The sequence below is a fragment of the Dendronephthya gigantea genome, unplaced genomic scaffold (genome assembly GCF_004324835.1).
Source record: "Dendronephthya gigantea isolate DGI-Jeju-01 unplaced genomic scaffold, DenGig_1.0 000158F, whole genome shotgun sequence".
NCBI classification, from domain to species: domain Eukaryota; kingdom Metazoa; phylum Cnidaria; class Anthozoa; order Malacalcyonacea; family Nephtheidae; genus Dendronephthya; species Dendronephthya gigantea.
Genome location: NW_021163168.1, coordinates 97514 through 120852, shown reverse-complemented (window position 1 = coordinate 120852; position 23339 = coordinate 97514). Strand labels below are relative to the sequence as shown.

At 40.0% G+C, this 23339-nt stretch overlaps 3 protein-coding genes across 3 annotated transcripts; all 3 read right to left on the bottom strand.

Moving 5' to 3' along the window:
* Positions 1-11563: 11563 nt before the first annotated feature.
* On the bottom strand, positions 11564-12814 carry LOC114537500 (synaptic vesicle 2-related protein-like). Its single transcript, XM_028558539.1, has one exon. It carries the CDS (start codon positions 12791-12793, stop codon positions 11564-11566), a length of 1230 nt encoding a protein of 409 aa, XP_028414340.1. The 5' UTR covers positions 12794-12814.
* A 1376-nt stretch (positions 12815-14190) lies between these two features.
* On the bottom strand, positions 14191-17745 carry LOC114537499. The gene has a single exon (XM_028558538.1). The coding sequence runs from the start codon at positions 17743-17745 to the stop codon at positions 14191-14193; it is 3555 nt and encodes a 1184-aa protein (XP_028414339.1).
* A 658-nt stretch (positions 17746-18403) lies between these two features.
* LOC114537497 lies at positions 18404-22465 on the bottom strand. Its single transcript, XM_028558537.1, has 11 exons — positions 22392-22465; positions 22137-22348; positions 20764-21791; positions 20542-20648; positions 20128-20416; positions 19777-19960; positions 19682-19716; positions 19518-19615; positions 19336-19444; positions 18969-19081; positions 18404-18787 (listed from the first exon to the last, which is right to left on the bottom strand). The coding sequence occupies exons 1-11, from the start codon at positions 22463-22465 to the stop codon at positions 18643-18645; spliced, it is 2394 nt and encodes a 797-aa protein (XP_028414338.1). The 3' UTR covers positions 18404-18642.
* Positions 22466-23339: the final 874 nt, after the last annotated feature.

Below are 23339 nucleotides of genomic sequence, written 5' to 3'. Positions count from 1 at the left end.
ACTCTTTAAAAAAAGCCAAGCGGGTATTCCCAGCCGGGGTGAAAATTATATACCCGTAATTTCCGAGAAATCTTATTTAGTGAATACAGATTAAATAGCCGTTTAATACATTTAATAGTTTATATCGTTTTCCAGATAAAATCACGAACTGTAGAATGAAAAATCAAAAAATATAAAAACCAAAAATTACGCTGAAGAATAAAAGATAAAAATATACAAATTAAAAATAGAAAAAGTATTTTTGGGCTGTCGCGTCTGGATCAGAATTAAAAATAGAAAAAGTATTTTTGGGCTGTCGCGTCTGGATCACCGTAACATGCCTTTAATTACGTGTTAAAACATTAATAACTTTTAATTTTTATTCTATAAATACTTGCATGTGTAAATCGTACTTGCGTTCGATTATATAGCACTATAGATCTTCTGTATATTTTATTCTGTATACTTTAATATGTAATATCGCTGAACAGAAGAATTAGTGGATTACATATTAAATATTCAGAATAAAATATACAGAATAAAATTTGTATTATACTATCATTTTTCGGAATTACTTTAATCAGGGGCGGCGAACATAATACATTTTGGGAGGGCTAATTTCTTTTTGGAATTTCAGTGCTCTAGATCTTCGGAAATGGCCATTTCAGAGTCTTACTTGCCGCTTTTATCGTAGTTTTTCATGGGCAAACACAAACTGAAAACGGCACAGCGCGTGTAGTGATATCTTCTACATTTGAAAAAGCATCTCTCATTCTTCATTCTGGCATTCTTCATGAAATTTTTGGGGGGTTAAGCCCCCCCACTTTTACTTCTGGGGGGGGCTAGAACAACGATGGAGTTCAGAGTACGTAAAAGCCTTCAGAGAAAGGCACAATTGCAACCGGAACGTGAAGTCTCCTAAACTCAACGTTGGCGATGTTGTTATTGTGCGAAGTGATGAAAAACATCGAGCAAAGTGGCCACTTAATTGGTATTGTCGAGAAACTATTTTCGGGTAAAGATGGTATAGTGCGAGCAGTGAAGTTGCGTGCCGCCGGGTAGGTCTTACCTTGAAAGACCCATTCAACACCTCTATCCCCTAGAACTTTCCCGCGACAGACGACCAGATCGACAAGTTGCCCTTAACTTAACCCCGAAGCACCACCTTTCCGCCCGGGGAGAGATGCTGCTGTCGCTGCTGACTTAAGGAATAGTGACATTGTTCGAAACGAACGGGACATTTAGTAACTACATATGTCTAGGACAATATTGCATGTGATACCTTTGGTTTCACATCGGGGAGGGTGTCGGAAACGGTTTATTAGTCCGTAAAATTAACCTACTAATTAGATTAAAATGAACAAGTTTGATTGACATTTATTGCGTGGAAGTATACTTTTTAGTTTTGAGAACATATGGAGAGTGTTGTGTTACCACAGCGAAGCGTAGAGTGCGAAATCTATTGTGAGGAGTAGTTTTTAACAACTAGAAATGCATGCATGCAGCAACCCTCGCCATTTTAAACGAAGCAAAATGTTTCGTGCGCTACCCAGACCTAACTTTCTACGCTAATATTATGAAATAACTCGTGCAAATTTTTCGGTAACAAAGACAGTCGTAAAGGTGAACAGAAATCACCTGTTTGCCTGCTGCATTACGTTGCAGTTTAAGTGAGTGTTAAACTTTTCTATAGCTAAACCTTCAAAACATGAAAACAGCACAAATAATTATATAATAACCATAAAAGCACTAAACGTCAAATGTTGTTTTTCGATTATGTATTTAATTCAATGATTTTAGCGACTATATAAGCTGCAAAGTGATATTTGTTTTATCAAAACTCTGAAGTACAATTTTGAGAACTCTTTTTAAAGTTTAAGCGATGATGTAAAGCCTTAAACGGTCGGTTAGCTCCTTGTAAAACGACATACCAAGCTCGTACTTGTCAAAAAAACAATGCATTCTTACAGCATTGCATTCGTACATGTTTTATTTCTTGGTGGTCTGGTGTTATTTGCGTTTGTGAACGTGTGGGACTTACATCTACAAGGATCGATCGAACCCCTTTTCCCACACTATTCTATTATTCATGATTGAAATGTGTCGCTTTTTATTTATAGGAAAAAAATTAATGACAATTCATTATACCCAAAACAAGCACCCATCAAATAGTTTACAGTTCATACTTGAAGAAAATGGTAGTAATTTACATGTGGTTGAAATTCGAAATAACTCTACTAACATACTGCCTTTATCAATTCACCGCTGGGCTGAAATCATCCCGGGCCAAAACGTGTGCACATATGTAAACAGCCCCTTTGGCCCTTTGAACGGCTATATATAAACACTCTGTGGTACACCAAGTTACCTTGCTCCCGAAGTGTTAATCCGTTGCCTGAAGAAAGATCGTACAAGAAATCGCGTGACTGTTACAATTAGTTTGGTTGAAGTTTAGAACAGATAGAGCTATCCAGTATAAATAAAATCAGTTTAGTTTAGGTTTCCTCCTGTAGTAAAACTGGATCAATAAGAGATGATCCTTACTGGATCTCTAGGAAGAACAGTTTAGAACTGATAGAGCTAAGCAGTATAAATGAAGTTAGTTTAGTCTTGTTAAGGTTTCTCCCTGTAGCAAACTGGATCAATAAGAGATGATCCTTACTGGACCTCTAGGAAGAACTGTTTGGAACTGATGGAGTTATCCAGTATGATAAAATTAGTTCAGTTTGGGAGAGAAAGCTTTTAAAGGTGATAGATTGATCTTTGTCTTATCTAGGATAACGAAATGATAGAAAAAGCAAAAAAATCGATAAAACCTAACGTCGATGAAAGATCAATGTCTCCGCCCTCAGAAAAGGTATGTTGAAAACTACGATACTTGTCCCGTTCTTCCGTTTATTGACCCTTATTTGCAACTCACAATTGCAATGAAACATTGTATGTTTGCAAGTTACATCGAAATTCAACCGGCTTTCCGAAACAATCTCAAGGCACAGTTACACTACGCAACTTTCCTTGCAAATTGCAAAACAATTCTACTCCTGAGGCATCTAAAGTTGTCAAATACAAACATCTCTTACGATCTGCTAACGTTTTCTTAGTATTTCGAACACTCTTTACAAATTAACATCCCTCATAATTATATTTGCATTGCAAGTTGCAAGGAAATTTGCATATTGTATAGTAGCGCCTTCAGTAAATTTGAAAACTCACCATGCAATCAAACATTGCAAGTCTGCAAGTTACAAGGCAAAAAATAACTGTCACCCAATATGGTGAAGACTAGCCGACGGTCACGTTCGACAGACGAGTCTCTGCGAGCAATGAAATACTCAGTGGCGTAGCCAGCACGACCATTTAGTCATGCTATGCTAATATTTTGGTGTTCATTCACTTTGAAAACAATGAATTTCTAAAGACATGAATAATGGTAATAACAAAAAATTTGGATAGCATGACTGAGACCCCGTTTACACTAGAACGAAAGTTTCCGGATTTGTAAATTTATCCGGATTCATTGTTACACACATGTATCGGATTCGTCAAGTGTTTACACTACACTTTAGTTGTCTCTGTATGCGGATTTGTCCGTTTACACTCACATTACTTTTTCTTGGAGAATTGTTTGGTCGTCACGTTTGAATTTCTTCGGATTCGTCGCGCAAAACGTTTACACAAGAAAATTTTCCGGATTCAAATGTTTGTGGATACAAAGTTTCCACAAACTTTTACGGATTCAAAGTTTCCGGATACGGCTTAAAACCGAGTACATTTTCTATCGGATTCGTTGCTGCGTGTGTAAACAGCAACATGAATCCGGTACTAAAACATTCCGCTTTCGTGATGAATCCGGAAACTTTCGCTCTAGTGTAAACGGGGTCTGAGGGGCTGTTTACATGAGCCCGGTTACCCGATATTCAACGAAGCATGAGAGGTCTTTGAGGTATTGAAATAAGTCTTTATTATATGTATTTATTATTAAATAATAAAGGAAGTTAATGTTATACGGGTCTTCGTATCGTAGTGTCTCGGGTCTTAGGACGCTGGTCCGGTCGGTTACTTGCCCCTTCCGGTGAGTATAAATATGAGCCCAGTTTGCCTGATCTAGTTGTTAGACTACGTTTACACAGCTCCGGAGCGAGAAAGTGACGGCAGAATTTGACTGCGTTTACACTGCTCCGTTAGAATTCCGATACAGTTTCGTTAGCGTTTACACACAAGCGTTCTTCGCTGTCAACATTCGTAAGTTGTTCGCGGGAAATTGCGGCATTTCTTTTTGAAACATTGCTTCACGTTTATATCTGTAGTCGTGGGTCGCAAAAACAATGAAAATAATACCGCCGATAGCGAGAAAGGTGCTTGTTGATAAATTGTTGGAAAGTTGTTCGCTATATTGAATTACGGCAACAACGCGCCACACATTGTAGCGGAGTGGTATCTAAAGTGTGGCGAAATATTAACGGTGTAGTGTTTACACAACGCCATGTAGCGCTCCGTTTTCGTTCGACCACGTTTAGAAAGTGTGGTCGTGTCGCTACGGCAAAGGTGACGTTTTCGAACAAATCCGCTCCGGTGCAGTGTAAACGCAACCCCGTTTTGATACTTTTTTGCATCGTTTTCAGACCGATCCGGAGTAGTGTAAACGTAGTCTTAGTTGCTTGCGTGACCCATCCCTCCCTTTTCCCAAACGACTTCACGCGATGTTGTGAACTCTACGGGAGAAGCGTCTTATTAATCTCGGGTAAATTCATTAATGATCGCCACATTTACAGGTATTTTTCTTCTTTTTGTGTGTGTGTACTTTGATGTTCGTATCGTTTATTCCACGGTTTCACTTCAGTGACTCACGTGTGACAGTTGATCACGGGATGGAGGAGGTACCGTTAAAATAGCATGGTTCGTAGAGTTATTATCTGCGCCGAAAACAGCAAACTCAAAAGAAACACCGTTTCACCCCTAGCCCGATCGTTTCGCTCGGATACCGTCTCCATCCCTACCGATCGGCAGCGGGCAAAATATAGTGTAAGAGCTGGTGTGCTATCGTACTGATGTGAGCCTTAGGATCCGTTAGAACGTTAATATGCTTTAAACAAGCACATGCTATTGTTGTGGTGATTATACGACTGCCAGGATCATGTTATCTGCTCGTTTCAATACCTCAAAATCATCTCACGCTTCGCTGAATCTCGGATGACCGGGCTCATGTAAACAGCCCCTGAAAGTGCTTCATGTCAGATCACATCGAAGGTTCCACCGACCGTGAATGCCGGTGCACTAGCAACTCAGATGCAGTATTCTGATTGGCTTAGGCTGAAAAATCTTAGCATTTTGATTGACTTAGCCTGAAAAGTTCAAAATGAAACCCCTCCTTGTTATTTCGGTATTTCCGCACATTTTATCCGAACCTAAACGGTGTCTATTGATGAGAAATTTTATCCTGAAATTTGATACAAATCATTCAAGATCTATGTTTTACTAGTAGAAAATTTCAACTCTGATCTCAGAAGCGCACTTCACATCGTACACACTCATTGATAAAGATTATTATATAAAATATCAATTTGTACTCGGAAAAGTTCCGTATAAGTTTTTTTTTTACGAAATGCTATACTGGGGCCGGTTGTCCCAAAGGCGTTTAGCTTAAACGGTGGATAAGTTCAAAATGGAAAACAAAAACGACCGATTTATTGAACAACTGAGCTGTAATATTTCGATGTAAATTGTTCAATTATCAATGAAAGAACACATATATAATGCATAAAATGTAGTTCTAGTCATTCACAAGATGTATGAGAGCATTTTTAAACTTTGGCTTATCCACCGTTTAAGCTAAACGCCTTTCGAACAAACGTCCCCAGGTCATTATTATAGCAGGGAATATTGTTAGAATTCGCTAAAGGTAGCGCTTTGCGACGGCAGCAAGACAGTTGCTATAAATGTCACGGATAATATCGCAAGTTTAAATACAATGCCATTAAAATACTTTTGGGCAAAGAATGTCTCGAAGACGAACGGCCCTAAGATTGTTTCCATGCGGCCAACACACACACAAATTCCAACTCCAATGCTACGATATTTTGTCGGGTAAACCAGCGATGCAAAAAACGCCACAGGGGCTGTGTTTGTCGCGAGGAAACTTCGAGATAACATTGTAACTATGAATAATGTCATTTCCTGGTTTACGACAAACAGTGCGATAAACTGTTATAGGATTGCCAGGAATATAACGAATAAGACTATAATTTTTACTGTAAAAACGTAGCAGCTGAAACCAGCCATCATTACGATTACAATCTCAGGCAAGTTCATCCAGGTCATAATAGAATGCATATTGTCGTTTTGCAAACCATTCGTTGAAGATGTTAAATTTTGTCTGTCCACCACGTCAGACGCAGTGTATATTAAATCGTAATATACGTCAACATGATTCCGAAATTGGTGATACAGACACACATCGTAATTTTCCAATAACCTGATCGAAATAGTTGTGTGAAATCTGCCCTCTGTGTCTCAGGACCGTGTTTCCGAAGTCTTGTGTCGCTGAAATCCATTTCAGGCGCCAAATCTTGTAGAATGTTCAAAGCCTTCTGCTCGTCCTCAGCTGCAAGGTGATAATAGGGGGTGTGTGGGAGAAATATCATACCGAAAAGGAAAATTACAGTTCGAAATCACACGGTAGCCAGGGCGCTATGATAATTGATCACCGAAAGCTCTATTGAAACGAGAGCCGAAAGTAGAAATCCTAAAGTCCAGGAGGCTGGGATTAATACAGAAAACATATTTCGATGTCTTGACGGAAAAAACTCGACTATTACGACATAACTCACCTCTATGCCTCATACTTCGAAGTTAACAAAGAAAAGGCTTATCCAAAGACAGTAATAATCCATTGAAAACATGCTCGTTAAAGCGAAAACAAGTATGAACGTCGTGTTGGCAATAAGTGAACATTTTCTACCATATTTGTCCGACACCCAACACCAAAGCGAGGGTCCGACGCTCAAACCGACAGATATCGAGAGTGTCAATACCCCAGCCATGATTGAAGACATATCCCAGTCTGATTTTAGACTCGGAAGTATCACGGATAAAATGGAAGCTCCAAGCGCGTCTGCCGTATGTTGAACACAAATTAAGAGGAAAACTTTCAAATGAAAAAATCTCAATCCTGTTTCCTTCAGAATTTCGTCGATTGAACGAGATTTGAGAAGATCAACATTCAAGTATGTAGTTTCTTTGTCATCGTGTTCAATTTGACCCATTGTTCGATTTTCAATCCTTGCTTGCTTTCAGTGGGAACTGAATTTAATAATATTTTTAATGGTATAATATATTGAATATATTGAATATATTGAATAGAACACAAATATGTGGGGAATGTTAGCGATGATACAGACTTGACCAGTCACCAGTGACGGTTGACTGTGAAGGCGTATTTGCATAGTAAGTGTCATGTTCAATTATCACAACTGCTGATCCATAAATACACTGGATGTAGCAATCAAAAACGAGGCGAGAATTAATAGATTTCCGAAGACACATGTAATTGACAATTAATTAATAATTAATTATCATATGACAAGTGTCACTTCTGGTGAAATTAAGCCCTGTGATTGGCTGATAAAGAGCTTATTCACTTTCCCGTAGTGGGACCGGCGATCCAACCCCCGTCTTACGAGCTCGGTCTTGCTCTATAAAAAGGCCAGGATCCGAGATTTTTTTTGCAAAAATTCGAATTATACAAAGGCTGTTCCAGCCTGCAAGTATAATTTCGGTTATATGAGGGAACGAAGGGAGAAATATATGAGAATACAAGCGGTATGGCACACCAATCTGTACTTCACATCACATTTTAACCCTGAAAAATATTTGGTATTACCCCCCCTGAACTGACCTGTCCCATGAACCTGCTGTGGCTTATTTAACCCTGCATAAATAATGGGAGGGATTAAGGGTGGGCTCATATATGACGCCAATAATATCACGAGATTAAATACAATTCGGTGCAATCATCTGAGATCTTTGTAAAAACCGTTTAAACTTGCCCAATGGTTCCATTTTCACCACTTTCGAAAAGATAAGCTAAAGTATAAAGTATAAAGTATAAAGTATTATGGATATATAGTCGTGTAGAAATCGTGTAGTGTGTTTTCCAAATCTTTAAAATATTATCTTGAATTTACCAGTTGAAAACTTCAAGTCTGATCTCAAAAACGTCGTCAGCGGGTGGGATAAAATGCGGATCCGGACGGACGGACGGATAAGCGGACGGATAGGCAGACGGACGGACAAAAAGAATAAAATGCGGATTGCAGAAAAAAAGAATAAAATGCGGATTGCGGACAAAAAGAATAAAATGCGGACAAAAAGAATAAAATGCGGACAAAAAGAATAAAATGCGGACAAAAAGAATAAAATGCGGATTGAGCTGTACAATGTAAATTAAGCTGATCTTCGTACAGTGTGATTAAATGTAAATTATAAGCATAATACAAAATATTCAACATTTAACCCCTCAAAATCAATAAACTAGAACTCAATATCAATTATATCTAGTCATTAAAGACACATTCAACAGTGAAATAACCATAAACTAAATAATTATATGTATACATTTGAAACTTCAAACTTGAACTCCAAATTGACGTAGGAATACGATATGTTCTGGAATCAATAGTGGCATAACCCATGATGGTATCAATGTAATCATAATAGCCTTCTGAAGTGCTTACGTCACACAGTTTTCTATCTATACAATTTTGTCCCACTTGTTTCCCAGATTGCATTGCGATTCATTGTTCGAGACCGACATGACGTAAGCACCTCAAAGGTCTATTAGTGACCGATTTGGCCAATCAGAGTCTGAGTTAACTACGATTTAACTACGCAAAATCTAGTTAAAAGCTTTATACAACCGGCCCCAGGCTTAGAAAAACAGTTGGTTTAACATACAGGGACATAAAGGCATTTTTCATCACAAAAAGGGCACTTTTGGTCCCTTAAAAAATTTTGGGGGACACAGGCCCCCTGGACCCCCTGTGCCTGATAATTTGATTAAAAATACGTAGCTAACTTTCTTGGGGTTGAGAATTTTCATCGCCAGCTGAAAGAGCAGTGCATTTTTTTTGACAACCAAACGTCCTACATTGCTATATAGCTCTCACGATCATTCACGCGCTCGGTCGTTTTCTTGTGAGATGTGACGGTTACGCCAATCTTCGTGATCTGCAATTTAGTATATTCCTTGTTCCTTTATCTGCATTTTATTCTTTTTGTCCGCATTTTATTCTTTTTGTCCGCATTTTATTCTTTTTGTCCGCATTTTATTCTTTTTGTCCGCAATCCGCATTTTATTCTTTTTTGTCCGCAATCCGCATTTTATTCTTTTTGTCCGTTCGTCCGCCATCCGTCTGGATCCGCATTTTATCCCAACCCGTCAGCGGGTGCATGTGGACACACAAATTAACAAGACGCCTGCTCAAGGCGTTACTCCGCCTGCAGGCGAGGAAACACTACAGGTGACAAAATGAGGTGCTTTTTGTACTGTTGCCTGTCAAACTGTTGTCTGTCATACTTTTGGGATTTTTTGTTATACATTTTGTATTCATTAATATGAAATTATTTATTAATGCATCTTTATTCATTGATGTAACTTTATTTAATGATATAACTTCATTCAGTTGCTTAACTTTGTTTACTGATGTAACTTCATTAATTAATATAACTTTATTCATTGTAACTTCATTGTTGGCATTCAAAGGTAAGTTGGCATTCAAAGTTCAAATGTGACTTGGTATTCAAATGTGACTTGGTATTCTAATGTGCATTCATGGAATTCACACTCAGGGACATTAATTTTTTTTTGCAACTTCCTGCAAATGAGTACCAAAACCTGGAAATTAGAACAAAAATAGGGTTTTATAAGTTTGGCAAATCAATCCGGTAATAGGAACAGTTTTAATACCCCTTTTAACCCTGTTATCGCTCGCTACTCTGGTTTATATAAATGATCACAAAACCTGGTCAAATTGTAATCAGGACCTAATGTTTCGACAGTCCAGTCTACTGTCTTCATCAGGGGTGATCTAAAGCTGGAATCAAAGCTTCTTAGATACCCAAGGGATGATGTCACCTGCCAAAGACTGGATTGTCAAAATGTTGGGTCCTGATTACAATTCAACCAGGCTTTGTAATCATTTATACATTTAAAATAGACTCTGGTAAATAGAAATATCGAATTCTTTGCATGCAGGGTCGCTAAACTTGTAGTATGTATAATTTCTGAGAGCAAACAGCACTTTGTATATACCTAGTTTGTATTAAAACACTACGTCAACGTGAATCACTAAATCAACTATAAAACAGAAAATCTTGGGTTTACTAATATGCAATTACCGCCACAGGATATGAATACGATCTAAATCTTAACAACTTACCTTTGTAGTTGTTGAACATGGTTCTGAAAGCTCTTTCAATTCGACATTCATATTTTTCAATTTTTCACAAAGGAAGAACGTCGATTCAAACACGAGGCACAAGGACACGAAGAAAAATAAACATTACACAAAATCAACCCCAAACCTCCCTAAATGCCAACTGATGTACATAATTCATCCGTGTAACCTAGGGCTTCTCGGTCAAAATGTTTTGGGTTACCTGTAGAAATGCCAACTTCTGTCGCCCAAAACTACGACTACGACCATCGGCGGCCCAGAACTGATCTCACTGACCTTGCGCGACGCTCATGTTGTCTGAACAGTAGTCTTATATTATGACAAGGTAGGCAACTCTCACGCCAAATAAGCCAAAAACGCACGACGGTTAACCCAAACACCTTCACAAAACCGCAAATATTTCATAAAAATATGGCGAATAAGAAAAAAAAAGTACAACACATTAAACTTGAATAATTTTACTACATTTATACTATATTTTTAGCATTCAAATGTATTCCTATGCATGTATAAAACGTGAATGTTTTTATGGTTTCTGGCAAATATATTTCAAAACCTATGCTGGGGACACCTTGCCTATACCTTCGTCATATTTTTAAATTGAGAATAGAAAGCTGATTGGCTGTCGTTTAAAAAGAGCCAATCAGCTTTCTATTCTCAATTTAAAAATATGACGAAGGTATAGGCAAGGTGTCCCCAGCATAGGTTTTGAAATATATTTGCCAGAAACCATAAAAACATTCACGTTTTATACATGCATAGGAATCCATTTGAATGCTAAAAATATAGTATAAATGTAGTAAAATTATTCAAGTTTAATGTGTTGTACTTTTTTTTTCTTATTCGCCATATTTTTATGAAATATTTGCGGTTTTGTGAAGGTGTTTGGGTTAACTGTCGTGCGTTTTTGGCTTATTTGGCGTGAGAGTTGCCTACCTTGTCATAAGACATAATATAAAACTGTTCAGACAACATAGGCGTCGCGCGAGGTCAGTGAGATCAGTTCTGGGCCGCCTATGCTACGACGAAAAGGAAAAAAGACCATGGCATTTTAAGACTCCGCTGCGCATACGCAGGCGGAGTAATAAAAAATTTTCAAACAATACGCATATAAATTTGACCAATGTAACTTAGCTTAGGGTGGCGCTTTGCGACGGCAGCAAGACAGTTGCTATAATTGTCACCGATAATATCACAAGATTAAATACAATTCCGTTGAGATACTTTTGGGCAAAGAATGTCTCGAAGATGAACGGTCCTAGAATTGTCCCAATGCTTCCAACACACGCACAAACTCCAACTCCAATGCTACGATTTTCTGTCGGGTAAACCAGCGATGTATACAACGGCATTAGACATGTGTTTGTCACAAGGAAACCTCGAGATAACATTGTGGCTATAAGTAATGGCATTCTATGGTTTACGACAAACAAAGCGATAATCTGTGATAAAAGTGCCAAGACTATAATAATCAGGGTTAAGATTTTTATTTTGAAAACGTAGCAACTTAAACCAGTTATGAAAACGATCATAATCTCAGGCAAGTTCATCCAGGTCATAATGGAATACATCTTATCGCGGTTTCGTGTACCAGTCTTTGAAGATGTAAATTTTTTACTGCCTGCAACGTCAGACGCGGTGTATATTAAACCGTCATACATCATCAGGGTTCCGAAGCACGCGATACAGGCGCATATTGTTATTTTCCAATAACCTGATCGAAATAGCTGTGTGAAATCTGCTCTCTGTGTCTCAGGACTGTGTTTCCGAAGTGTTGTGTCGCTGAAATCCATTTCAGGCGCCAAATCTTGTAAAATGTTCAAAGCTTTCTGCTCGTCCCCAGCTGCAAGGCGATAATAGGGAGTCTCTGGGAGACATATCAGACCGATAAGGACAATTGCTGTCGGAAAACACACAGTAGCCAGGGCCCAATGATAACCGATCACCGAAATCTCCATTGAAACGACAGCCGAAAATAGAAATCCTACACTCCAAAAGATTGTAGTTAATACAGAAAACATAGTTCCATGTTTCGGCGGGAAAAACTCCACTATCACAATGTAACCTACATCTATAATCGCCACCCCGAAGCCGACAAAGAATAGGCTTATCCAAAGCCAGTGATAGTTCGCTGAAAACGCACCCACAAATGAGAAAACGAGTATGAACGTCGTACTGCCAATAAGTGAACATTTTCTCCCGTATTTGTCCGACACCCAACCCCAAAACGTAAAACCTGCCATCATTCCGACAGATATCGAGAGTGTCAATACCCCAGCCATGATTGAAGACATATCCCAATCTGATTTCAGACTCGGAAGTATCACGGATAAAATGGAAGTTCCAAGTGCGTCTACCATATGCTGAAGGCAAATTAAGAGGAAAACTTTCCAATGAAAAAATCTCAATCCTGTTTCATCCAAAATTTCGTCGATTGAACGAGATTTTAGAAAATCAACATTCATGTATGTAGTTTTTTTGTCATCGTATGAGATCTCGTCTGGGATTCCTATGTATTCTGCTTGGACACCATTGTCGCCGTTTACACTTGCTTTCGACTTTTCAAAATCCGCTGTGAAAAAACATTCTAAAAAACATTTCAATTTGACCCATTGTTCCATTTTCAATCCTTGCTTGCTTTCAGTTAGAACTGTATTAAATAATATTTTTGCTGGTATGATGACTTGCATTACCGCGAGAACACAAATATGTGGGGAATGTTAGGGATGATACGCGCTTGACCAGTGACGGTTGACTGTGAAGGTGTATTTGCATACAAATTGTTATGTTTAATTGTCACAACTGCTGGTCCATAAATACAAACACTGGCTCTAGGCTAATTGATAGCAGAAAAAATTCTGATTGGTCGTTTACGCCTGTATTATCCCAATTTATGGAATGTAAAGTCCCACGTTTGTTGTGACTCCTTTATGCAACATTCTAATTTTAATAAAGACTTTACATACATACATACATACACACATACATACATACATTAATATGCATCTAATGTCGGGCACAACGTGCTTTATTGAATACAGTCAGCGAGTTTCATCCTTCTGCAGTGGCGTAGCCAGCACGATAATTGGGGGGGCACATATTCATATATTCGTGATACGCAGGATTAATTTATTTTCAAATCAATTGTCTTTACAGTCTGTTAACATGAATATATGAATATTCGCCCCCCAATTATCGTTGCTGGCTACGCCACTGTCCTTCTGACATGTCAGTCATTACAGTTTGTTTCGAAGGACGCAATAAAAAAAGCCCTGGGTTATACTGTCTTTAAAATTACTCAATGCGCTTTTTAGTGTCGGATTTTCTATCACTATCAAATAGCTAATAAAAACTAGCAAATTACCCAGTTTCTTTCCTCAAAATTATTTCTTTATTATGGTTTAGTGAATTTCCTGCCTCCCAAAGGAATGTAGTCCACTAAAAGTCACTTTTCTACAATTTATTTCAATACTAATCACAATCACAAGTCACATTCTCATCACTCCCTCATCTCCCTCAGAACACTTTACTTTCCCCCTCGTCCCTTGTATATATATATATTAGATTATATCGTCTCACTTATGATTGGCGCGTCTTAATTGCATTATGCTAAATCAATACCCAATTAACCCCAGTCTCCGACACACTCCCCCCATGTAGCTCCTATATGGGAGATACATGTTATGAAGGAGACTTTAATAGAACATAACAATGAATATATAGAAAAATGTCAATAATGTCAGGGATGTCTTTAGTCTTAAAATAGTTTTCGTTCAAACTCTGCGATCTTCCTAATTTGTTCATCAGCTTTTTCAGCAGCTTTTCGCTTCGGTCGGAAAGGTTTAGCATCTGGATTCAGTGTGTTTGCTTCTGGTTTAACGCTCTCGCTTGCAAGCTCCATGGGGTAAAGATGCTGGACCGGTCTCTCGAGTGTTCCTTTAGCTGTCTTCAGTTTAACTGCGCGAATGATTCCGTCTTTCCCCGGAAAGACTCGTTGTACAATAGCCAAAGGCCAATTTCCTCTGTTTTTGTCGTCACTCTTTACTATGACCACGTCCCCTACCGAGACTTTGAACTTCGTTGTCTGGTGTGTCAAATTATGTCTCTCTCTAAGCGCAGTGAGATACTCTCTCCGCCAGCGATTCCATAGGTTCTCCTTGCAAGTGATCAAAAACTTGGCCCGCTTTCGTAGGGATTTCTCTTCTTTTCGCCAGGGCTCTTGTTCGGGTAGTTGATTCGACCTTTGAAATAGGAAGGTAGACGGGGTAAGAGTTTGGAGCTCAACGTCATCTTCCACGTAGCTCAGAGGGCGTCTATTTATCTGGGTCTCGATATCTAACATGACTTCGCTTAACTCTTGCCAAGTGAGCGTTGCTCCCCCGATCGTCTTGTGCATTGCCTTCTTCACTATACCTATCAGTCTCTCGAACTGCCCGCCCCACCAGGGTGCTCTTGACAGGTTAAATTTCCACGTGATGCTACACTCTTCTAGGTGGCTGTGGAGGCGTTCGTCTTCAACCGCTTGAACCAACCACTTCGCCGCTTTCACAAATGTCCGACCGTTGTCTGAGTAGATAACTCGAGGTCGACCCTTCCGAGCCACTAGCCGTTTCAAGCACGGGATAAAGGTTGTCGTTTCAAGATTAGGAATGACTTCTAGGTGGATAGCTCTCGACAAACTGCAAGAGAAAATGACCAGATAGGCCTTTCCCTCTCGCTTCGCAGCTTTTCGATACCGTATTGGCCCTGCGAAATCAGTTCCCACGACTTCGAAGGCTGTTTCTCCGGTGGTTCGGTCTTCTGGAAGCTGACCAGGAGGGGGTGTTGCGAAGGCCGTTGCTCTGGACCGCTTGCAACCCCAACAATCTCTTTGGATAGACTTTACCAACCGTCTGAGCTTTGGAACCCAGTAATCCTCTCTCACTGCGGCCATAGTTAACCCAACGCCACCATGCAGTGTCTCGAGGTGCACTCTCTGCACCAACTTCCTCGTAAACGGCGCGTCAGAAGGTAGATACGTCGGGTACTTCCCTTGTATTCTTCCCCGACACTCGAGCACACCGTCGACGTTTTTCTGCAGGTTGAGGGCGACTTTGGTTTGCTCGTGATGTGGTGTTGAACTGTCTTGGAGTTGGACACGTTTGATCCACCAAGTCTTCATCTCGCTCACTTCTGGAGTTGTCAACGGACCGCGTTGCTTTTGCTTGCTTCGACAATTGCGAACAAACCGTAGAATCCACGCACCGGTTCTCAGGACGCGTCGTAAATCTCGTCTTTTGAGAAGGTCATCGAAGTCGTCCGTCTTCATATCTTCTACTCGTGCGACACACAAGACTTCTTTGATGATCTTGGCTTCAGCCTCTGAATCTGCTGAAGCTTCGGTAATTGGGTTGGTTGGCCAACGATCGTGGTCTTGTAGCCACTCGGGCCCAGTCCACCACAACGGTGTGGTCACTGTCCCTCCGCGGCTGGCTAGGTCGGCAGGGTTGTCATGGGTAGGCACGTATCGCCACTCGATTTCTGAATGAAGTTGGATCTTGGCGACTCTATTTGCCACAAGCTGTTTATATTGTCCGTTACCGCGGATCCAATGTAGGGCAACTGAGCTGTCTAACCATCCGAGTACTCTGGGCTTCGGAAGTCCTTGTAAGGCGCTGCCCACGTTCGTCACAAGGTTGGTGGCCATGTGTGCTGCGACCAATTCCAACCGAGGGATAGTGAGCCCTTGCTTAGCGAGTCGACCCTTCCCAGCTACAAGTCGTTGCGTAACTCCCGACTTTTGTCTCACGATTGAGTAGACAGCGGCGCCTACTCCTTGTGTAGAGGCGTCTCCAAACGCGTGAAGTTCTAGCTCATCCACCGGTTCTCTATGGTCTACAATCGCCCGCGGTGTCGTCTCCATCTTGGGGGTGATTCGCTCCCACTTCTTCCAACGCTGAGTCAGTTTGTCATTAAGTTTGGCATCCCACGGCGTCTTCGACTCGCAGGCTGCTCTGTACACCAGCTTCCCTTCTAGTGTAAGTGGTGACACCAGACCGAGGGGGTCATAGATCTTTGCGAGTTTGCCGAGAATACCGCGTCTGGTCACGGGATGTTCATCTTCAGGAAAATTGATCGACAGGGTATCCTCGACTTTATTCCATTTCAAACCAAGCATCTTCGTTTCACCAGGTTGCACTCCAAATTGTTGTTTCGCAAACGATTGTTCGTCATGATTTTGGGACCGATCACCGTCTCTCTCTAACTCTTCAACGTTCGAGTGCCACTTGTGTAATTGGAAAGTGGCATCGTCCAGGACTTCAATGGCCTTTTCCTTTCGCGTACGAGCCTGCAGTACAGTTTGGCCCCCGGTCAGCAGATCATCAACGTATAAACTGCGCCGCAACTCTCGTATCAGGTCCGGGTATTTCCCTTCCCAGGCGTCAAAATGGCTTTCGAGCACTCCGGCGAGAAGAAATGGCGACGAGATCAGCCCAAACAATGCTCTTGTGAAACGTAGAACTTCGATCTCTAAGTGTGGTTCTTTCTGCCAATGGAAACGGAGGCAATCACGTTCGTTTTCTCGAATCCGAATCTGCAGAAACGCCTTTCGAATGTCAGCGGCTACTACGACTGGGTAAGCGCGTTGTTGGACCAAAACGTCCCAAAGTTTGTTCTGGAGGGGGGGACCGGGGTTCAAACACTCGTTGAGGGATGGGGCATCAGGTTTGGCTTTCGCGGAGGCGTCGTACACTATTCTCATTTTGGTACTCTCCGCACTCTCTTTAACTACCGCCTTATGTGGAATGTAGAATTCCTTGTTGCTAGGGACTTCCGGTGCTTTCTCAACAATCCCCTCGTTCAGTTGCTCTCGGATGATGGAGTCGTACTCAGTGGTAAGGCCGTTTTGGTGCAGTCGCTTCGTGAGGTGGTTCAGACGACGTAGACTTCCTTGTTTGTTGTTTGGCAAGGTTGCATGATTTCCTCGCCAAGGCAGCCCCGTTACGTACCATCCCGCTGGATCTCTCGTTAATTGCTCTTTAAATTCGGAGTACACCGTTCCTTGATCGTGTGTTGGAACGTCAGCTAACCCGAGTACGTCTAGACGGCAGAGTTCCTCGTAGTCTGTCTGGCTAGTTTGAGTCATAAGCATAGTATTTTTGTCGAATTCCTCTCCTGGTGACATTATGAACCAGCCCAGTCTAGTGTATTCTGCGATCGGTTCACCCTCTTTCCCGACGTGAGGCTTCGTTTCAGTCTTGATCCGAGCGTATTCTCCCCCACTCAACACTACGTGGACCGGTAAGCTGGCTTTTTTGTCGTCGTCGTTCATTTTTACGCCGCTAAGGTGTGAATAGCGCGCGATTATCGCCTCGTAATTAGGATTGTCTATCGTTAATAGTTTATCTTTATTTACCTTGGTTAATTTTACATCCATCTGGAAATTGTTATCAACAGATGTCATCACCGTCTCATAAGTTTGAAATCTTTCGACACACGATCCCATTAACATGTCAACACGTTTCGTCTTTACTTCGCAAGGTTTCAGGTGCAATAAATCAATCAACTTGGCGGAAGCGTAGGAACTCCCGGCGCCAGAGTCAATTAGTGCTCTCACGGTAATCCCATTAACCTTGACCAGAACTAAGGGGAATAATCCTTCACCACTTACGTTCGCAGACAAAAGCTTTTCTCGGTGGGTCTGACTACATCACGGGCGTTCTTTGAGGGCGCCCGCAGTAACTTTGCAACGCGGATATATTTGAATACCACGAGATACTTGATGTAAAACGGTATTATGAACTAAGGGTTGATTAGGGTCATTTAGGTTATTTTAAGCTCTGCTCTGCAACGCATTAATCCATAAATTTAAAATACCACTCTTGGATAATTTGGGTTTACCAGCGCTGTTTTCTGGATTACCTTCAAAGATAGAGTGTCTGTTGTGGAAAGGTCTCCTCGACAACCTATGAAAAGGTAGGGTTGCCACTTGCCAATATTTTCGTTTACGCAATGTGTGCATGGAATGTTTTTTAATTACAATCCTCAAAGTCAAAGTGCTATTAAAATATCTTTGTCGTTTAATATCCTTCTTGCAGTAGAATTAATATATACAAAGTATTCCCTTAGTATATACAGTAAACATTAATATATCTCTTTTTTACCAAACTATTTTATTTTAAGTCATTCTCCAAATTCCTAAAAACCTGGCAGGAATTTTCAATTTTCCTTAAGGACAGTAAAACATATCCTGTAGTGCTTCACCATAGTTTAGGTTGAGACAGCTAGCATGGAAGAATTGGCGGCAAGCATCACAACCAAGCCAATCTTCTCCCCCATCATCCTTGCAAATTTTGCAGCATGAATCATCCCTTCTATATGGAAACAAGCATTATACACAAACAAATGAAATATAGAATCAGATTTTGTTACTTTTAGTATATGAATATTTAAGGAGTATTTCTACAGTGAATTGTGACTCATTTTGTGTACCAATCTTAATTGTTGGATCATTGTGTTGCTTCACAGTCAATGGAACTTCAACATGGTACTTACTGATTAATGTCTTCATAACAACTGCCGAAAAGGGATGAGGCAAGCTTCTGCCTTTCTATCTCGACATTGAATGGCTGATCAAGTGCTTCTCCTTTGGTTATACAATGTGCAAACTAGAGTGTCAGATTAGAAATGTGTTTAAACATAATATAAGTAGTCCAGCTATTGCAATTTGAGCCAGCTAGAGATTATTATTATATACAAGCCATAGAGTATATGTGAGAAAAATCATGATTGTGACCTTGTTAATGGTCAGTGTATATTCAGTGGCTATTATCGAAAGACTTGAATGCACTATATCTGGTTCATTTATTTCATATACCATTAATGCAAAATTAGAGAAACCTACAAACTATAATATACTTACAAGACAAATAAGAACACCACAGTTATAACTGTCTGTCTGAAGAAAATGCTTTGGTTCAATACATATCCATTCTTTAGTTTTCCAGCCAGTTTTTATATCCACAATAGTGCTAGAAAATTTAATTAGTTTACATAATACATACATTCTTTTTGGACTGCTTGGCATGCAATCAAGAAATTTACCATATGTTGTCAATCAGCAACTTAAGCGATCCTGTTATTGTTCTAGGGCCACTCATAGGATCAATATACAATCTAACAGATTTCTCCTTGTCAATAGCCTAAAATTTAATGCATAATAAAAAAGTGAGAAGACAAAACATATATTTCCATCATACAGTACTAACCACCACAAATGCAGACATGCAGCAGCACATTATCTCTTTAATACCGTATGCCTTAGATAATAGCTTGGCACAACTGAATGTCTAATGAGTTATACCGTATGTCCAGTGCATTCCACCAAGGTTCATTGGAATGAAAATTTTCTTCACAGACCCAAAGTGTTCACCTATCCATAGTCTCCTAGTGCTTGCCTGTCGTTGTACCAATTGACATAGAGTTGCATCTGCATAAAAGGTTTCTGGGTGTGAACAACGTAGCTTCCACAAAAATGCTTCAATGACCTATATGCAGAGAAAAAATAGGAGAAAATAAATCTGGAAATATGAAGTATACCACTATATGCTGTTAGGAAACAACACATAAGTTAATATATGATATATTAATTAATGAAGTAAAAATACTGTGTGTACATATATGCACTTTTCTCTATGTTCGTGCTTACTATTACCTTGTCTACAAGCCAGCCACAAACAAAATCTTTATTGTCCACTTTTGCTAGGGTTTTGAAGCTGCTGTTATATTTATTTGGTGGAATTAGAGTACACAAGTCAGAAAGATTTAGTGTCGAAGGCCCATATTCCAACATCCGACTGTCCTTTTCAAATTGGTTGCTTTTGCATGCATAGATGATACGCTCATATGGAGCATAGGGACCATGTTCATTAGTGTCATAGGTTTGTGATTCATCATTTTGATTTACACTTTGATGATCATTGGTAACCATCTGAGAAGCACACCTAAAAGAGGAATTTTCTATTTTTCATTTCAGATTGCATAAAGTGATTACCTAGAAATTACAGTTATCTAAATTTGGGATTGCTCATTGATAATCAACAAATGCTGTCAATTATTCAGTACTTACTTGTCTGTCTTTGATGTGTTCAGTTCTGAATTATTATCAGAACAATCATTATCATCAAGCACATCCACAGTAAGATCAACGAAGGGTTTTTCCTCTGCAACATGATCCTTTAAAATGAAAATTTTTATTTAAAATACATTAAGCAGCATTTCAGGTATATTTTTCCGTAAGGTGAAAACAAAAAAGTGCATATCAATCTTCAATAACTCTTTAATAACTGACCTTCTTCAAAGCCTTATTTTTTAAACAGAATTCTGATGAAGTATCTACTGTTTTCTTTCTTTTTCGTCTGAGAGATAGTTTTTTGTGGAAAACTTTGTGGTAATCAGTGCTTGTGATTTTTAACTTCTTCTTTTCAGGGCTTCCCCGCAAAAGAAGACCATTCTCTTTTGGAGATGCGCTCTGAAGTTTTACTCGAAGATCGTCGACGATGGCAATTGCATTTTCCAATAGGTTCAGGTTCTCATTATCGAGTAAGTAGGAGATATTTTGAAGTGCCGATAGTTTTTCTCGAAATGTCTGCTTTAGTTTATCACATCGTAGCGACTCAGATAATGACGTGGATGTGGCGTTGATGTGTTTTTCTGTTTCGAGCCTGATTGGCGCTGCTGTTTCAATGTTGGTGTCTGTCAGCCAGTTGCTGCTTAAACGAGGTTGTGGGGGGTGACGATCCGTAGAGATTTCTGGGTTGATCAGCACGTTATCATTATCGAGTGTGATAAACACGCTGTTGCGGTAGTCTGGCGGTAAATTATCAAATTGCCAGCTGGAAAAGAAGTTGAAAATTGCAAAGAAGTGCTTGCACGGATAGTTGGTTCGCCTCCAGCTCTCACATGCACATCTTGGTATTGCGAGTTCGACAAGATATTTTACCGTCTTGCTGGTAGCGCTTTTTACCACGAATTCACCCTTCTCGTGATTCACACAAGTGATATCATCTTCGCAAAATTCTTGTGCAGCCATCTTCGTCTTCAGGCAGTGCTTTACAAAATTTGTTGGACGGTTTTCCAGATACTCGGGAACCATTGTGTTGTATTTCCTGTATGATCCACTCAATCGCAAGTTCGCACTTCGGTACGCTTGGTATGTCTCGGGAAGAAACGATGTGACAATTAACACGACGATGCCATACAACGACTTGTCAATAGATCTGGGTAAATAGTCATATTTAAATAGCCGATTCAACGACTCTACCCCATTATTGGTGTTGACGATATTCAGCACTTGAGACTTTCGGAATGCATGACACCATCGAAATGCGCAAGGTATCCATGTTTTTTCGATATAGTTTCTAACACTTTCTTTTGTTTTGTAGACATTTGACTGACGAAACTGAGACAATGCCTCTTCGTATTCACTTTGCGTTGGCGCGCAACCAATTCTCGTCATGGCGTTTTGAAGAAACTCCTGTTCGTTTTCATCAAGGCCATTTCGTCCCGTCCTGCTCCAACGTCGTATTGCCTGTTGACGATGAAAATCGCAGATGTATGCAATCACTCCTGGAAATTGCGCTTCTATTGCTCCAATCTCAGCCGTCGAGAAATCCACCATGAAGTACTTTGGATTCCACTGTGGGTTCCATTGCTGCAAAACCCCCAAGGCTTCTGATATCGAAACTTCATCTTCGTGCTGACACATGAACTCCGCTACGACTTTGTATCCAACATTTGTGTGGACACATAAAAAGAATAACGGCATGGCGTATTTTGTTGTTTTATACGTCGCATCCAGTAGAGCGAGATCACTCCCATACTTTAGCAATAATTTTCGTTGCCATTCTTCTTGATGTACAAATAAGAAGTTGCTGCTGTTTTTTAAAGACACAATATTTCCAAAGAAATTCGGTTTACCGTCTTCTGGTCGTAGGAGGTAGTTTGCTGTGGGCGAAGATATCTTCCAGTTTGGTATTTTCCGGATAAGACATTCAGATCACAATATTTTTTGAGACGCAATTGCTTTCCCAACGTGAGTCCTTAGGTCTTTGGAACTTGGATAGTATTTTCGATTGGTCTTTTTTGGCAACCTGTTACCAGGAACACCAGAAAATAACTCCTTCAACACAAATTCGTCAAGACATCTTTTTATTTCCTTGATGCTAGTAACATTTTTTTTTACCAATTCGTAGATCCTAGCAATTATTCTCTTATCGACGATTTGATTCACGCATGCATCTTCGCCTACAGGATGTCCACAGTGATCTTTACAAACGGGAATCTTGATATAATACCGGAAAGATGTATTCAAAACATCGTCGCTTTTCAGCTTTTCTTTTAGTGTCTCAACCATTTTTTGCTTGGCGATTCTGATTTGGGTAGAAGACGAGATGTTGTTGGGAAGTTCGAAGTCATTGAATACTTTGATTTGCCGTACTTGAATCATGGCCGGGCAGTTTAGTTTACGCGTTCCCTGTATCATAATCCGGCGATTTCTTGCATAATTGTGCTCGTTTTCTGGTTTTCTTTTCCAACTACCTCGTGCATCCTACAAAATACCCAAGGCGAAAGGTACGTAAATGTGATTGGAATTAACTGTAATACTAATGCCTAGATTTTGTAGAAGTGATAATGAAATTTACTTACTGTAGCTTAATTTTACTTATCTTACCTTTTCAGAGCCGTGTACACAATGACGAGTTTCTGTCCCCATTATGGTAAATGGTTTTCCGAACATTGAGATTGGCACTTTCCCTCCGTTGTGTTCAAAGATGAGATTTTCTAGAAGTATTTTGCAATACATTTTCATAAAAAGACTGTATACTTTCAGAGTGTTATTCACCTTTGCACCTTGTATTTTGCCAT

Coding starts and splice junctions, on each gene's coding strand:
- LOC114537497 (XM_028558537.1), bottom strand. CDS start 22,465: ATGTCTTATCCGGAAAATACCAAACTGGAAGATATCTTCGCCCACAGC. Junction 20,417..20,541: donor AACACATCAAAGACAGACAA/GTAAGTACTGAA, acceptor TTCCTCTTTTAG/GTGTGCTTCTCAGATGGTTA. Junction 19,616..19,681: donor GCATGTCTGCATTTGTGGTG/GTTAGTACTGTA, acceptor ATTAAATTTTAG/GCTATTGACAAGGAGAAATC.
- LOC114537499 (XM_028558538.1), bottom strand. CDS start 17,745: ATGAACGACGACGACAAAAAAGCCAGCTTACCGGTCCACGTAGTGTTG.
- LOC114537500 (XM_028558539.1), bottom strand. CDS start 12,793: ATGGTAGACGCACTTGGAACTTCCATTTTATCCGTGATACTTCCGAGT.